The sequence below is a fragment of the Mustelus asterias genome, chromosome 24, assembly GCF_964213995.1.
Source record: "Mustelus asterias chromosome 24, sMusAst1.hap1.1, whole genome shotgun sequence".
NCBI classification, from domain to species: Eukaryota; Metazoa; Chordata; class Chondrichthyes; order Carcharhiniformes; family Triakidae; genus Mustelus; species Mustelus asterias.
In genome coordinates this window covers 25,167,944-25,186,658 of record NC_135824.1, presented here as the reverse complement: position 1 = coordinate 25,186,658, position 18,715 = coordinate 25,167,944, and the positions used below count along the sequence as shown (strand labels likewise).

At 44.7% G+C, this 18,715-nt stretch overlaps 1 protein-coding gene across 2 annotated transcripts in view; it reads left to right on the top strand.

The window, feature by feature from the left end:
* Positions 1–18,715, top strand: part of unc13c (unc-13 homolog C (C. elegans)) — a 640,043-nt gene that overhangs the window by 27,609 nt on the left and 593,719 nt on the right. For both annotated transcript variants that reach the window (XM_078241487.1, XM_078241486.1), the window contains exon 2: positions 12,689–12,718. In XM_078241487.1, coding sequence (XP_078097613.1) covers positions 12,689–12,718 — 30 coding nt within the window. The remainder of the gene's footprint in view (positions 1–12,688; positions 12,719–18,715) is intronic.

Below are 18,715 nucleotides of genomic sequence, written 5' to 3'. Positions count from 1 at the left end.
TTTGTCAAATGCCTTACTGAAATCCATATAGACGACATCCACGGCCCTTCCTTCATCAACTGTTTTTGTCACTTCCTCAAAAAACTCCACCAAATTTAAGGCACGACCTCCCTCTTACAAAACCATGCTGTCTGTCACTAATGAGATTGTTCCGTTCTAAATGCACATACATCCTGTCTCTAAGAATCCTCTCCAACAACTTCCCTACCACAGACGTCAAGTTCACCGGCCTATAATTTCCTGGGTTATCCCTGCTACCCTTCTTAAACAACGGGACCACATTTGCTATCCTTCAATCCTCAGGGACCTCACCCGTGTCCAAAGAAGCGACAAAGATTTCCGTCAGAGGCCCAGCAATTTCATCTCTCGTCTCCCTGAGCAGTCGAGGATAGATGCCATCAGGCCCTGGGGCTTTGTCAGTTTTAATGTTCCCTAAAAAACCTAACACTTCCTCTCCTGAAATGGAGATTTTCTCTAACGGGTCAACACCTCCCTCCGAGACACTCCCGGTTAACACGCCCCTCTCCTTCGTGAATACCGATGCAAAGTATTCATTTAGGATCTCCCCTATTCCCTTGGGTTCTAAGCATAATTCCCCTCCTTTGTCCCTGAGAGGTCCGATTTTCTCCCTGACAACTCTTTTGTTCCTAACGTATGAATAGAATGCCTTAGGATTCTCCTTAATCCTGCCTGCCAAGAACATCTCGTGACCTCTTTTTGCCCTTCTAACTCCCCGTTTGAGTTCTTTCCGACTCTCTCTGTATTCCTCCAGAGTTCCATCTGTTTTCAGTTGCATGAACTTAACGTACGCCTCCCTTTTCATTTTAATCAGATCCTCAATTTCCCTGGTTATCCACGGCTCTCGAATCCTACCTTTCCTATCTTTCCTTTTTACAGGCACATGCCTATCCTGCAGCCTTATCAATAGTTCCTTAAAAGACTCCCACATGCCAGACGCGGACTTACCCTCGAACATCCTCTCCCAATCAACATCCACCAATTCCTGCCTAATCCGGCTATAGTCAGCCTTCCGCCAATTTAGCACCCTGCCCGTAGGACAGCACTCATCCTTGTCCATTACTATCCTAAAGTTAACAGAGTTGTGGTCACTATTTGCCACATGTTCCCCTACCGAAACTTTGACGACCTGACCGGGCTCATTTCCCAGAACTAGGTCCAGTATAGCCCCCTCTCTAGTCGGGCTATCTACATACTGTTCCAAAGAACCTTCCAGTACGCATTTTACAAATTCCTCCCCGTCCGGACCCCCAGCTCTAAGCACTTTCCAGTCTGTGCCAGGGAAATTAAAGTCCCCCACTACAACAACCCTATTTTTTCTGCACCTATCCAGAACATCCTGACATCTCCTGACAAAAGGAAAGCATACAAAAGGTTCAGAGAGCTTGGCGAAGATAAGGATCTAGATAAGTATACGGCTTGTAGGAAGGGACTAAAGAAGGAAATTAGGAGAGCCAGAAGGGGTCACGAGAAGGCCTTGGCAGGTAGGATTAAGGAAAACCCTCAGGTGTTCTATAAATATGTGAAGAGTAAAAGGATGAGATGTGAAGGAATAGGGCCTACAAAAGATGAAGGCGGGAAAGTCTGTACGGAACCAGTAGAAATGGCAGAGGTGCTTAATGAGTATTTTGCTTCAGTTTTGACAGAGGAGAAGGACCTGGGTGAATGTACTGCGGGCTTGCAGTGGACTGAAAAGATTGAGTATGTGGACTTTAACAAAGAGGTTGTGCTGGCATCTTTGAATGGCATCAAGATAGATAAGTCGCCGGGTCCGGATGGGATGTACCCCAGGTTACTGTGGGAGGCGAGGGAAGAGATTGCAGAGCCTCTGGCGGTGATCTTTGCGTCGTCGATGGAGACGGGAGAGGTGCCGGAGGATTGCGGATGTGGTTCCTATTTTCAAGAAGGGGAATAGGGATAGCCCAGGAAATTACCGACCGGTGAGTCTAACCTCAGTGGTTGGTAAGCTGATGGAGAAGATCCTGAGGGACAAGATTTATGAGCATTTAGAGAGGTTTAGTATGCTCAAGAATACTCAGCATGGCTTTGTCAAAGGCAGATCGTGCCTTACGAGCCTGGTGGAGTTCTTCGAAAATGTGACTAAACACATTGACGAAGTGAAAGTGGTAGATGTGGTTTATATGGAATTTAGCAAGGTGTTTGATAAGGTCCCCCATGCAAGGTTTCTAGAAAAAGTGAGAGGACATGGGATTCAAGGGGCTGCTGCCCTGTGGATTCAGAACTGGCTTGCCCAATGGAGGCAGAGAGTGGGTATAGATGGGTCTTTTTCTAAATGGAGGTTGGTCACCAGTGGTGTGCCCCAGGGATCTGTTCTGGGACCCTTGCTGTTTGTCATTTTCATAAATGACCTGGATGAGGAAGTGGAGGGATTGGTTGGTAAGTTTGCCGACGACACAAAGTTTGGTGGGGTTGTGGATAGTCTGGAGGGATGTCAGAAGTTACAGAGGGACATAGATAGGATGCAAGACTGGGCAGAGAAGTGGCAGATGGACTTCAACCTAGATAAATGCGTAGTGGTCCATTTTGGCAGGTCAAATGGGATGAAGGAGTACAATATAAAGGGAAAGACTCTTGGTACTGTAGAGGATCAGAAGGACCTTGGGGTTCGGGTCCATAGGACTCTAAAATCGGCTCCGCAGGTGGAGGAGGTGGTTAAGAAGGCGTATGGTGTGCTGGCCTTTATCAATAGAGGGATTGAGTTGAGGAGTCCGGGGATAATGATGCAGCTATATAAGACCATCGTCAGACCCCACTTGGAGTACTGTGCTCAGTTCTGGTCGCCTCATTACAGGAAGGATGTGGAAAAGATTGAAAGGGTGCAGAGGAGATTTACAAGGATGTTACCTGGATTGAGTGGCATGCCTTATGAGGATAGGCTGAGGGAGCTCGGTCTTTTCTCCTTGGAGAGACGTAGGATGAGAGGAGACCTAATAGAGATGTTGAGAGGCATAGATCGGGTGGACTCTCAGAGGCTTTTTCCCAGGGTGGAAATGTCTGCTACGAGAGGACACAGGTTTAAGTGCTGGAGGATAGGTACAGGGAAATGTTAGGGGGAAGTTTTTCACACAGAGGGTGGTGGGCGAGTGGAATCGGCTGCCGTCAGTGGTGGTGGAGGCAAACTCAGTAGGGTCTTTTAAGAGACTCCTGGATGAGTACATGGGACTTAATAGGATGGAGGGTTATAGGTAGGCCTAAAAGGTAGGGATATGTTCGGCACAACTTGTGGGGCCGAAGGGCCTGTTTTTGTGCTGTAGTTTTTCTATGTTTCGAAATAGTTTTTTTTACTGAATTCAAGTTCCAGCATCTGCTATGGCGGGACTCGAACCCAGAACATTAGCTGAGTTTCTGGATTAATAGTCTAGCGATAATACCACTAGGCCATTGCCTCTGCTAAATTGCAGTGCTATTTCTCGGTTGAACTCATTTGGATTTAGAAATCTTATCTGCAACATAAAGCTGGATTACAAATGGACATACGAATTAGGAGCGGAAGTAGGCCACTCAGGTCCTCGAGCCCGCTTGACCATTCAGTAGATCACATCCTGATTTCAACCTTACTCCAGATTACCTTTTGCCATCCTTATCCAGAATCTATCTATCTCTGCCTTAAAAATATTCGAAGACTCTGCTTCCACTACCTTTTGAGGAAGAGAGTCCAAAGACTCACTACTCTCAGAAAAAAATTCTCCTCACTTCTGTCTTAAATGAGCAACCCCTTATGTTTAAACAGTGACCCCCAGTTCTAGATTCTCCCACAAGAGGAAACACCCTCTCCACATCCACCCTCTTAATATCCCTCATGATTTTAAAGGTTCCAATCAAATCGACTCCTTGGTCTTCTAAATTCCAGTGGATACAAGCCTAGCCCATCCGACCTCTCCTCATCAAACAATCTGCCAATTTCTGGCATTAGTCTAGTAAACCTTCTCTGAACTGCATCCAATGCATTGACATCCTTCCTTTAATAAGGAGACCAATACTGTACGTAGTATTGCAGTCTCACCAGTGGCCTGTATAACAGAACCATAACCTCCCTAGTTTTATATTCAATTCCCCTCACAATAAACAATAACTTTCTATTAGCTTTCCTAATTACTTGCTGTACCTGCATACCAGCCTTTGGTGATTCATGCACTAGGACACCCAGGTCCCTCTGAATCTCAGAGCTCTGCAATCTCTCACCATTTCAATAAAATACTTTTTATTCTTCCTGTCAAAATGGACAACTTCACATTATTCTGCATTTGCCAGGGTCGTGATCTTCCGGGCCCATTCCCTGCGGGCGCAAATCCCATTGTGGCCGCTAATTGTTGCGAGAGGGTCATAATTACATTTCTGCCAGGGAGATCGCGGAATGAGAATCTTCCCTGCCGGTGATGTCATCAGTGAGGGTGGGGGGACGAGAAGGGAAGGTTGTTGGTGAGAATGGATGGGGGAGGAGTGGGGAAAATTGTCGGATGAATGCTGGTTGGTCCCAAAGTCCATGGGGGGAGGGCCTGTCTCATAACCTTGAGATCAGGGCACCCTTTTTAAAGGGTGCCTTGATCTCTGTGGAGCTGGGCTTGCTGGAATCTTTAGGCCCTGCCCTCAAGTCTGATGGTACAAAACATGCCCCCTCCCCTGCTTTTTTCTGACTCAGTGTCAGAAGATCTGGATAGAAGACCTAGAGTCAGAACCTTACCAGTTTTTGGGAAAATTTAGCCCTAGATCTTTTCCCACTCACTTAACCTATCTATGTCCCTTTGCAGTTGTCTTATGTCCTCTTCACAATTTACTTTCCTACCTAGCTTTGTGCCATCAGCAAATTTAGCAATCATACCTTCAATCCCTTCATTCAAGTCATTTATATAAATTGTAAAAAGTTGAGGCCTCATCACTGACCCCTGTGGCAGATCATTTGTTATGTCTTGTCAACCTGAAAAAGACCCATTGATGCTTATCCTGTTCCCTGTTAGCTAGCTAATCTTCAATCCATGCCAATATGTTACTCCCTGCACCATCAGCTTTTATTTTAAGTATAAGTTTATTTATTAGTGTCACAAGTAGGCTTGCACTAACACTGCAATGAAGTTACTGTGAAAATCCCCTAGTTGCCACACTCCGGCGCCTGTTCGGGTACACCGAGGAAGAATTTAGCATGGCCAATGCACCTAACCAGCACCTCCTTCAGACTGCAGGAGGGAACTGGAGGAAACCCATGCAGACACGGGGAGAACATGTAGACTCCCCGTGTCTGCATGGGGAGACAGTGTTCTGTTTCCTGAATTGTTAATGTGGGGGACAAGTGCTGCAAAACAGAGAGAAATCCCTTGAAATAGCATTCAATCCAGAATAAAGTTTATTTATTAGTGTCACAAGTAAGGCTTACATTAACACCGCAATGAAATTACTGTGAAAATCCCCTAGTCGCCACACTCCGGCGCCTGTTCGGTTACACTGACAGTGTACCCAAGCCTGGAATAAAACCCAGGTCCCTGGTGCGGTGAGGCAGCAGTACTAACCATTGTGCCATTGTGCCTTCTGCAATAACCTTTGATCTGGACCTTAGCAAATGCTTTCTGAAGTCTAAGTACAGTACATCCACCAGTTCCTCTTTATCCACAGCACACGTGACTCATTGGTTGGAAAAGGGGGTGGGGCAGGGGCTATGGGAGAGAAGCTGTGTTGGGCGGAAGAGGGACTGGTTGGTAGATATTTTCTTCATTCTTTCATGGGATGTGGATGTTGCTGGCTGGGCCAGTATTTGTTGCCTCTCCCTAATTGCCTTTGAACTAAGTGGCTTGCTCATTTCGGAGGGCAGTTAAGTTCCAACCATATTGTTGTGGGTCTGGAGTCACGTGTAGGCCAGACCAAGTAAGGATGGCAGATTTCCCTCCCTAACGGACATTAGTGAACCAGATGGGTTACGACAATCCGTGGTGGTTTCTTGGTCATCATTACTGAGACTAATTTTTCAATTCCAGATTCACCTGGGCCACCATTTTCTTTTTCTATTACTTCAGACAGTGAATGTCTATCCACACCCAATCTACTGATGTGACATTATTCATTAGAAAGTAGCAGGATTTAGTTGCCAAGAACTTTCTACTAAAAGTATGGTCCAGATTTAATTAACATACTAAAGCTCCTGGACAATGAAGTGGTCAGGGGTCAAAGGCCAAGTCCTCAACCCGCTCTGTCCAGAGAGCTTGATGTAATTGAGGTATTTAAGATGATTTTTACAAAGGTGTTGGGGGAAGACAGAGAGAAATTATTTCTTTTGGAGGGAGAGTCCAGAACAAGGGGACACAATCTTAAAATTAGAGTTAGATCATTCAGGGGTGAGATCAGGAAGCACATTTTCATGCAAAGGGATGGCAGAAATAACTTTTGAGGTGTTCAGGTTCTGTCAATAAAAAGGTTCAAAGCTCAAATTGATATGTTTTGCTTAGGCAAGGGAATAAAGGGTTAGAGAACCATAGAATCATAGAACACTACAGTACAGAAGGAGGCCATTCGGCCCATTGAGTCTGCACCGACCACAATCCCACCCAGGCTCTATTCCCGCAACCCCACATCGTTACCCTGCTAATCCCCTGACACTAGGGTCAATTTAGCATGGCCAGTCAACCTAAACCCACACATCTTTGGACTGTGGGAGGAAACTGGAGCACCCGGAGGAAACCCACGCAGACACGGGGAGAATGTGCAAACTCCACACAGACAGTGACCCGAAGCGGAATTGAATCCAGATCCCTGGCGCCATAAGGCAGCAGTATGAACCATTGTGCCACCATGCCACCCCAACATAGATGAAGTTAAGCTCGCAATCAGCCAGGATCTAACTGAATGGCAGAACAGAGATTCCTGTTCCTCTCTGCTGAACTCCTGCAGCTGTGCCGTCTGAAATACTTTACTCCTGTACCTGTGTTTCTAACTGAATCTTCAGATAGCACCCGCAGCAATTGTGAAATGGAATGCACTGTAACTAGTTGACAATTGCTTGCAAAAGTAGGCAATCCACAAAAGCAGGATATGTGTGTGCAAATCTGACAAGATCATTTGTCAGATGAAGGAGCGGCACGATGACACAGTGGTTGGCACTGGTGCTTCACAGCGCCAGGGATCTGGGTCCGATTCTCGGCTTGGGTCACTGTCTGTGAAATTCTCCCTTGGGTACCGGAGTCGGAGTGTAGTGAATAGGGGATTTTCACAGTAACTTCAATGCAGTGTTAATGTAAGCCTACTTGTGACATTAATAAAGAAAAAAAAGAGTTCAGTTTACAGAAATTAATTAGTCATACTTTGGCACAAGATGACTCAGGCACAACAGGTATGACTGATATGGGAATTGGAAATACACTGCCGTGGAATTCAGTTAATTCCAGTTAATTGATATGACCAGCAGCTCGCAATGCGAAAGTCACATTGTGCCTGGGGCGTTTCTGGGCAGCCGCTAAGTCATCCAAAAGATGTTGTATAATTAACTAGCTAATGCCATTTATATAGATGTGATTTTGTATGCTATCTTTAAGACATCCCTCAGAAGCACGGAGATGGTTCTGTAGTCAAATGTGGCATCTTTTTGGCATTAAACAGGTGTTGCGAACAACAGAGTTGAAGGACCAGTTAAATTGTGCGTGTGTGTGTGTGGTTTTTTTTAGTGATAACAGCTGAAACAGGAACCTCTGTCAAGGCAGCAGGAGAACTTTTAATTTGCTTTGAATAGTGTCTGTCTTTAATGTGTACTTGTTTTGATAACCACGGGGGAATCATGAATAGATCTCCCCACGGGACCTCATAGAATACCAGCTCCCCTATTGGGCGAGTGGAGATTCACCCAACAGGGAAGGAGCAGTGTGAAGTTTAAAATCAGCTGGCTCCACTCAGGCCAGCAGTCGAAAAACTTTGGGGCTTGGCCTGTACACCGTAACTACTGTGTGGCACTTTGAGCAAGTACTAAACGCACCCACACAGGAGTGCAAACCAGAAACTGAGGAACAAATTATAGAAGAGGGGCTGTAACCTCATGCATCCCACATAGACGCAAAACACTGACTTCCTTGTGCCACAGAAATGACGCATGGCCCAGGGATCCATGAGGTGACAAGGCACAAGTGAATCGTCTGCTAAAGCCATCACCTGCATGCTCAACTAAACACAAATTAATATGCAATTAATATTGTGGGCCAGAACATCCTTCTTTCTAGAATTCTCCTCTCATTTATTTTTAGTGACCTGCAATATCAGATCCTAAGCTATCCACAAAGGAATCAAAAGTAAAATAGACATTTCGTAAGAATCTAAGAAATAGGAACAGGAGTTTTTTTTATTCATTCGTGGGACATGGATATCATTGGCTGGCCAGCATTTATTGGCCATCCCTGAGGGCATTTAAGAGTCAAACACGTGGTTGTGGGTCTGGAGTCACATGTAGGCCAGACCAGGTAAGGGTGGCAGATTTCCTTCCCTAAAGGACATTAGTGAACCAGATGGGTTTTTCTGACAATAGTTTTGTGGTCATCAGTAGATTCTTAATTCCAGATATTTTTTTAGTGAATTCAAATTCCACCATCTGCCATGGTGAGATTTGAACCCGGGTCCCCAGAACATTAGCTGAGTTTCTGGATTAATAGTCTAGTGATAATACCACTAGGCCATCACCTCCCCAGTAAGCTATTAGGTCCTTCGAGCCTGCACTGCCATTCAACAAGATGATGGCTGATCTTTATCTCGATTCCACCTTCCCACACTATCCCATATCCTTGTTGCCCAAAATATTACCTGGAACATACTCAACGACTGGAATTCTTTACCCCTGAGAGCTATGGATGTTCTCAACCCTTTGAGGAAATTTCTCTTTATCTCAAATGTGAATAGCTGGCCCCTTTTCTTTAATTCGTTCAAGGGATGTGGGCATCATTGGCTCGGGCAGAACTTATTTCCATCCTTAATTGTACTTGAGAAGGTGGTGGCAAGCTGCTTTCTTGAACTGCAGAAGTCTCTGTGTTGTTGGAACACCCACAGCACTATCGGGAAGTTCCGGGATTTTGACCCAGCGACAGTAAAGGAGTGGTGATTTTGGCCCAAGTCACTATGGCGAGTGCCTTGGAGGGGGATCTTCCAGGTGGTGGTGTTCCCATGTGCCTTATGTCCTTGTTCTTCTGGTCGTAGGTTTGGCAGGTGCTGCCAAAGGAGCCTTGGTGAGTTGCTGCAGTCCATCTTATGGATGGCTCACACTGCTGCTACTGTGCATCAGTGGTGAAGGGAATAAATGCATGTGGATGCGATGTCAGTCAAGCAAACTGCTTTGTCCTGGCTGGTATCAAACTTCTTGAGTGTTGTTGAAACTGCGCTCATACCGACAAGGAGAGAGTATTCCATTACACTTCTGACTTGGGCCTTGTAGATTGTGAACAGGCTTTGGGGAATCAGGAGGTGAGTTACTCATTGAAGGATTCCTAGCCTCCGACATACCCCTGTAGCCATGTAGCCACAGTATTTAAATGGTTAGCCCAGTAGCCACAGTATTTATATGGCTAGTCCAGTTAGGTTTTTGGTCAATGATAACCCTCAGGATGCTGATGGTGGCGGAGGGGTGGGTGGTGGGTGGAGGTGGGTGGTGGGGGGGTGGGTTCAGTGATGGTAATGCCATTGGATGTCAAGGTGTGATGGTTAAATTCTCCCTTGCTGGAGATGGTCATTGTCTGGCATTCGTGTGCTGCAAATGTTACTTAGCATTTAAGTAAACCCAAGCCTGGATGTTGTCTACGTCTTGCTACATTTGGACATGCACTGCTTCAGTATTGGCAGTTTGTGAATGGTGCTGAAAATTATGCAATCTGTGAACATCTCCACCTCTGACCCTCTGATGAAAGGAAGGTCTGTGATAAAGCAGCTGAGGATGGTTGTGCCTTGGACACTATTGGAAGGAACTCCTGCAGTGATGTCCTAGAGCTGAGATGACTGACCTGCAACAACCACAACCATCTTCGTTTGTGCTAGGAATGACTCAAACCAGCGACAAGTTTTCCACCTGATTCCCATTGTCTCCAGTTTTGCTCGAGCTTCTTGATGCCACACTTGGTCCAATTCCCCCCTCCCCCCACCCCCCATGTTTTAGATTCCCCATTCAGGGGGAACATTGTCCCGCATCTATTCTGTCAAACATCTTTAGAATTTTATATGTTTCGATTAGATCATTTTCAATTCGATCACACTCATCTTTCGGAACTCGAGGGAATATAGGCCGAGTCTATTTAATCTCCCCAATAGGACAATCTTCTCATCCCAGGAATCTTTACCCTTGCCATTATTAAGCCTTGGAAATTAATACCGGTAACTATGGAACTATGTGCTTTAAAGGAACTTTTGTTTCATATTATGGTTTGTTGCACTGGTACCCCCAACCTGTGTTTCTCTCCTGAGGGTGTTGAATCCTGGCAAAGGCAATCCCCCAGTTTTTTTCACACGAGGGTACATGGTTCATGTGTGAGCATTGATAAACTATTTGTGCACAATGAATATCACCGATTACCATGGAATAGAACCATAGAATCCCTACAGTGCAGAAAGAGGCCATCAGGCCCATCGAGTCTGCACCGAATCTCCGAAAGAGCATCCCACCGAGATCACCCCCCACCCCGATCCTATTCCCGTAACCCTGCCCCATCCCTGTAGCCCCTTGCATTTACCATGGCTAATCCACCTAACCTACACACCCCTGGACACCAAGGAGCAATTTAGCATGGCCAATCCACATAACCTGCACATCTTTGGACCTTAAACCAATACCACTAACAATGAAATCAGGAAGAAGAATCCTGCTTAGATTTTTTTCCTTGTTTCCTTACCCTGCGTACTTCAATCAAATGAGCATTAAGTTTTGAGAGGGAACTTTGGAGTGTAAATTGAAAGGTGACCTATCAACTCTATCTTCTCTGACTTCAGGGCTGATTTTAGGATCATAACAATGCATCTCCAATTGCAACTCTTACCATTTGTAAGTTTGAGTAGGGTTATATTAAAGGGTTATATTAAACTACCTCCTTTACATTTGCCTTTGTACAATTTCTTGGAACCAAATAGATTTTTCAATTTTGAGCCATCCAACTGGACAGTAAAATAGTCATTAAATTGCCTTTTTTTAATAGCCAAATAAAGTTTGTACATTTTATGAAAGGATGTAAGCTGTCAATCGACAAAATGCAGGTGGAACATTGCCTTTCCTTTCTCTATTCTTATGATTCATTCTCACCTTGATGAGAACTTTGAAACTTAAAACTCATGCCTTTTGAGAGATAATTGCTGGTGTAAATTCACCTGTTTTAATTAACCATTATTCAGAATTCACTTTAAAAGTACTGAAGATATCTCCTCCACAATATTATATCAAATATTGAAGGCCAAATGGATTTAAAAAATTTGTACGTACCATCCCAAGTTAAGTCAGTGGCATCAAGTGTCCAGCATGATGGCACAATGGTTTGCACTGCTGCCTCACAGCGCCAGAGACTCGGGTTTGATCCCGGCTGGGTCATTGTGTGGAGTCTGCACAATCTCCTCATGTCTGCGTGGGTTTCATTCGGGTACTCCGGTTTCCTCCCACAGTCCAAAAGATGTGCTAGTTAGACGCGTTGGCCATGCTAGATTCTCCCACAGTGTACCAGAACAGGCACCGGAGTGTGTCCACGAGGGGATTTTCACAGTAACTTCATTGCAGTGTTAATGTAAGCCTACTTGTGGCACTAATAATTAAACTTCAAACACTTATTAGAAAAAAAAATCATGCAATATTTATCACTGCAAAGCTCCCTCTATTTGTAATCTATGCCTCAATTGAGGCATTGAAGCAGAGAAATCATGTTGGAGTTGTATAGAACTTTGGTGAGGCCACAGCTAGAGTGCGGTCCTGGTTGCCACATTATAGGAAGGATGTGATTGCACTGGAGGGGGTGCAGAGGAGATTCACCAGGATGCTGCCTGGGATGGAACATTTAAGTTACGAAGAGAGGTGGGATAGGCTTGGGTTGTTTTCATTGGAGCAGGGAAGACTGAGGGCCGACCTGATCGAGGTGTACAAGATTATGAGAGACATGGACAGAGTGGATAAAGAGCAGTTGTTCCCCTTAGTTGAAGGGTCAATCATGACGGGATATAGATTCAAGGTGAGGGGCAGGAGGTTTAGGGGAGAACGTGAGGAAAACTTTTTTTTTTACCCAAAGGGTGGTGATGGTCTGGGTGGTAGAGGCGGGTTGCCTCACATCCTTTAAAAAGCATCTGGATGAGCACTTGGCACATCATAACATTCAGGGCTATGGGCCAAGTGCTGGCAGATGGGATTAGGTCGGAATTCAGGTGTTTCCAATGTGCCGGTGTGGACTTGATGGGCCAAAGGGACTCTTCTGCGCTGTATGATTCTATAATTTAATTCTGATTTTATTGAACTGTTTTGATCCCTGTTGAATCATTAGAGTCTTTCTATTTATTTCATCAGTTGATTTTGAATGTTTTTTCCATCAATCCACAATTCAAATCGGGATTCCAGTTACCTAATGGAGTGTACGACTTTATTATATAATAGTTTATAAAGAATAGTCAATGATAAATCTACGTGCATATTTGATGTGTATTTACACTGTACTAACACTTTTCTTTCACATTTGTCTAGTTAAAAGAGGGAAACTACACGGACCATCAGGTAAGACATTTACTTCCCTAATCTTCTCTGTTAATGTGTTGCATTTGACTTGAATATAGTGTGCCCCCTGCTTCTAGTTAATTATAATTTCACCATCTGCACAAGTGAAAATTGGTTGAATTTTAACCTTTTTTTAAAAAAAAAGGTGGGTCTGACTCTGGATCATTTCCAGGGTTAAAGTTTCAACTTTGTTTCCTGATTCCTGGCTGCCTCCACCCCACCATTTCCAGCCTGAACTGAACACAGCAGGTAGGTTAGTGACCAACACGCTCCCAGAAGGCAGGTTGCTGCTTTAAATATGACATTGTCATGCAGCATTTGAAAGTTAATTGCTGGTGGCCAGGTGTCCCAAGGTGGGGGACTTGGTGGATCCTGGAAGTAAGTGCTTTCTCTACTACCTCATGGATCTACATGTGAGCTTGTGGAGTCTCTGCAATTGAACCCCCCAATCCCCTCATTTCACAAGTACTTTACCCCTGAGCCCAACAAACTTCTTCATTCCCCCCCCTCCTCCACCTCACTACTATGTCCTAATCCCCCACCAACACCCAGGTACCAAGTTTCCTCACGTAAGGTTCCCAACTCCCCACCCTGGGATCAGTAGCTCCCAAAATCATTCATCCCCCCCGCAAGGGTTTGCCAGCTGCTATAAGCTGTCCATGATAGACATCCCGCCTGATTGGATGCCCAGACTACTCAGGCTGGTCCTTCAAGCAGGGAATCAATCTGCAATGAGAGGGACAGATTGATAATTTTATTCCTCCACCCGCTGTAGAGATTTCTGAATTGTAAGCTCCCCCTTGACTTTGGCCGGGATTCTTCAACCTCATCCATGGCTGGGATTCTCCATTCCCGCTGCTGAGTGGAGATTTGGCTGAGTGCCAAATTCTCCGTTCTCATTGGCAGCGGTGACGGGGTGCCCATCGGAGAATTCTGGCCTTTCTTACTCCTTACAGGTTAGGTTAATGAAGCTTCTGCCCAAAACCTCTGGCACATTGGAAGCTAGGGCAAAGACTGTTCTGAGGCATGGAAGCCAAAACTTAACAACAGAGGAATTTTGTACTAAGAAAATGCATGACCTATGTTGCAAATCACTGTGATCTTCTACCTGCCACCCTGTGTGCCAAGCACTTATAATCTGAGATAGGGGGAAGACACAAAGAACAATACAGCACAGGAACAGGCCCTTCGGCCCTCCAAGCCCGCGCTCCTCCTTGGTCCAAACTAGACCATTCTTTTGTATCCCTCCATTCCCACTCCGTTCATGTGGCTATCTAGATAAGTCTTAAACGTTCCCAGTGTGTCCGCCTCCACCACCTTGCCTGGCAGCGCATTCCAGGCGCCCACCACCCTCTGTGTAAAATATGTCCGTCTGATATCTGTGTTAAACCTCCCCCCCTTCACCTTGAACCTATGACTCCTCGTGAACGTCACCACCGACCTGGGGAAAAGCTTCCCACCGTTCACCCTATCTATGCCTTTCATAATTTTATACACCTCTATTAAGTCTCCCCTCATCCTCCGTCTTTCCAGGGAGAACAACCCCAGTTTACCCAATCTCTCCTCATAACTAAGCCCCTCCATACCAGGTAACATCCTGGTAAACCTCCTCTGTACTCTCTCCAAAGCCTCCACGTCCTTCTGGTAGTGTGGCGACCAGAACTGGACGCAGTATTCCAGATGCGGCCGAACCAACGTTCTATACATCTGCAACATCAGACCCCAACTTTTATACTCTATGCCCCGTCCTATAAAGGCAAACATGCCATATGCCTTCTTCACCGCCTTCTCCACCTGTGACGTCACTTTCAAGGATCTGTGGACTTGCACACCCAGGTCCCTCTGCGTATCTACACCCTTTATGGTTCTGCCATTTATCATATAGCTCCTCCCTACATTATTTCTACCAAAATGCATCACTTCGCATTTATCAGGATTGAACTCCATCTGCCATTTCTTTGCCCAAATTTCCAGCCTATCTATATCCTTCTGTAGCTTCTGACAATGCTCCTCACTATCTGCAAGTCCTGCCAATTTTGTGTCGTCCGCAAACTTACTGATCACCCCAGTTACACCTTCTTCCAGATCATTTATATAAATCACAAACAGCAGAGGTCCCAATACAGAGCCCTGCGGAACACCACTAGTCACAGGCCTCCAGCCGGAAAAAGACCCTTCCACTACCACCCTCTGTCTTCTGTGACCAAGCCAGTTCTCCACCCATCTAGCCACCTAGCCACCCACCTAGCCACCTAGCCACTCACAACCTTCTTTTGGTTTGTGCCAATCCTGTTCAGAAAGCAGTTGCTAGGCCGTATAGGTTCAGCCTTGGTTGACTCTAATCCATTTGTCCCCAACTCTTTGCTTCAATATTTCAACTATTCTTTCAGAAGTTTTCAATTCAACATCAGTGCCATCTGGATTCCAAGATCTGCAAATAGACGTTTGTTCAATAGAAAAAACTTATGTGCTGATAATTCCTCGAGACCGGAATATTTTGCTGGCACACCTAGATCTCTTTTATTCAAGAGTCAACAAAAGGTTTTATTTTGGACATTACATGTAGGATAACACATAGGCAATGTGTAGTGGGCTTTGATGTTCAGCCTTTTAATTGATTACAACTTTGTTCCCTTCAAGTAACCAGACCAAGTCACAGAGTTCTCTGAAACAGCTGTTTTAATGCAAACGATAGCGAGGACCTTGAAAAGTCATAGTCATGTAACCAGCTAGAGTACAGAATTCAGGAATACATGAGCAGATATAGTTTCAAATTTGATTACAAGTAATTAACATAGACCAATCAAAGTATAGGAGTTATCGTATCCACTCACAACTATTGATTAGGATTATATCATGCATAAGATACAAATGTTAAAACCAATCACAATCATTGCATGGCTGATTAATTATAATATCCAAAGAACATGAAGACTTAATCATGTTAGCTTACCTAATTCATTATTGTTACAAGTTGTCTTTGACGTACCAGCTTCTGAGAGGTTTGTAGGTGCCAATTACCTCTCCCATGTCCAGATGTCTGATTTAATGAATTATTTCAGACAAGGACCTTCGTTAGATAAACGCTTGATACTTATCTGGATCAACTTTAATAAAGACCTCTGGTTTCTCTCAAGGCAGCTTATGTGATTTTCAAACTTGTATGATTATTAACCCTTTCACAATTACAACAAGACTGTAAAATGTAAGATTCCCAATGACTAGGTAAATTATGAGCCTGTAGTTTCAATGTTTTTTCCAACACTTCTAAACTAAGGCCATATTTTTGGTCCCGGGTGGAGCAGTGTCGACACATTTCCTGGCCCTGGCCATCCAATCCAGGAAAAAGAGATCCAGGAAAGTCAGGTTTTCATTCTGTGGTTGGGGCCGGTCTGGATTAGAAGTTGGGCTCACCGACCACGGATGTGGGCTGAGCGGCAAGCCTGCCTCTGTACACTGGCACTTTGCTGAGGTTTATGGAAAAAAAGAAGAAAACAAAATAAAAGCACTCCAGCCACTCCCCCCAACCCCCACCCGCCCACCAGCCAAACACACGCAGAGGCTCCATGCTCCATCTATGTCACCTCATACCTCTATGCTCCTCTATCCACATCCTTTGCCTCTCTTCTCAGCAGTTTCATAGAATCCCTACAATGCAGAAGGAGGCCATTTGGCCCATCAAGTCTACACTGACAACAATCCCACCAGGCTCTATCCTCTTCACTCCACATATTTATTAACCCACCTGACACTAAGGGGCAATTTAGCATGGCCAAACAGCCTAATCTGCACATTTTTGGACTGTGAGAGGAAACCGGACCACCCGGAGGAAACCCACGCAGACATGGGGAGAACGTGCAAACTCCACACAGACAGTGACCCGAGGCCGGATTTGAACCGGGGTCCCTGGAGCTGTGAGGCAGCAGTGCTAACCACTGTGCCACCCGAAAAGGACACGGCACAAACTCCTGGATTCAATCTGAACTGTTAGACTTCAGCTGCAGGGTCAAACCTCAAATCCATTCTGTCAGCAGGGGGATTCGAACGCACGCCTGTGGCAGAGACTAGAGCCTTCATGCAGCGCCTTAAACTGCGCGGCTACACCACCACAAGTTATGGCCCTTCATACCATTTATACCAACACATGCACTCCACCCACCACTCTTTGCCCTTACCCTTCCATGCCAACTCACCTAGTATCCACCATTGTCAAACCTCAGGAGCCATACTGACAAAAAATAAGGTTATAGGTCTATTGATGAGATTACTATAAAAAAAACTCATTGACTTTTAAAAGATGTTTAAAAGATGAAATTCCTTCAACTAATCGCTAATGAAAACTAACAATTCTATTACATAACTACTTGGAACTACCAATGAAACTGTTCACTTAACAGGCACGCCACCCCTGTTGTAAAACTAGTCATGTAGTGCAAACCCTATAATGATATCCCTTATGCTTATGTCAACAGAGAAAGTGGAGTATCAAGTAAGTTTTTTAAAATAATTACAGCCCAATTAAGTTAAATCTCTTTATAGTTCCAATTAATTTTGACAGGTCCTTGACAGGTTTGACACTTCCAATGAATTTATGTATTTTTTTGCACACGATCATATCTACTTTTAACAGACCCAAACGGTACCTGACCTTTTCCCAAACATGTCCCAGAACTATATCCGATATGATGGGTTACCTCTCCTAAAGGGTACCTTGGCTATCCAAACAAATGCACATCATTTGTGCCAGGTCCAATCTGCACAAATCAAGTTTCAGGCATCTACTTCAAAAACTGCATGAGTGGAGGCAGCTGTAGTTTTATGTCGTCAGCTGCCTTGGAGAACCATGGGTGAGCAATTTAGACTTCACCCTCATTTCCACTTTGTGAAAATAGTGCCGATCGGGGTTTTTTTATTCATTCGTGGGACATGGGTGTGCAGAAGATGTGCGGGTTAGGTTGATCAGCCATGTTAAATTGCCCCTTAGTGTCAGGGGTATTAGCAGGGTAAATATTTGGGGTTACAGGGTCAGGGCTTGGGTGGGATTGTGGTTGATGCATACTCAATGGGCCAAATGGCTGCCTTCTGCACTGTAGGTATTCTATGATTCTATAAATAAATTCTTTATTTATTCATGGGACATTGGCATCCCTGGATGGCCAGCATTTATTGCCCATCCCTAGTTGCCCTTGGTCAGAGGGCAGCTGAGAGTCAACCACATTGTTGTGGCTCTGGAGTCACATGCAGGCCCGACTGGGTAAAGACAGCAGATTTCCTTCCCTAAAGGACATTAGACAACCAGATGGGTTTTTCCAACAATTGATAATGGTTTCATGGTCATCAGTAGATTATTAATTCCAGATTTTTTTTATTGAGGTAAAATTCCACCATCTGCCGTGATGGGATTCAAACCATGGGGACTTGGATTTTAGTTTCTGCTGGCATTTTTGTGCATACGGAGAGCCTCTCCATCTGCGCAAAAATTCAGTCCTAAATGTGCTATGTCCTTGAAACATGTAACAACCAAAGTTCTAGATCATGGCTGCATTTTTGTCAATTTGCTGTCCACGTTTTGGTGTTTCGAGCATTGTTGGATAGTGGCAGGTGTACTAACTATCAATCCATACTAGATAACTGGCTTCGGCCATTAATTCGCTGTCTGAACTGAAGTGATCTGTTACTATGGAATTTGAACTTGGTATGAAATTGTGTCGTAATTTGGCCAAACATTGTGTTAAAGTGTGACTCAGCGATAACCTTTTGACTCAGGAAGTGAGAAAGCTATGAGTTTGTTTTCCACTGCAGGATATAGCATATAATCTAGACTGGAATTTCAATGCAATATAAATGCAGCATGCATTCCCCATTCTACCTGTTCAGTTGAAGAATCTCATGCCGTTATTCGAAGAAGAATAGAGGAGGTGAAGTTATGGAATGGGTCATTATTGGTTGGGAGTTTGGAGATGGAGAGTAGGAATAAAGGGAACATTCTCTGATCAG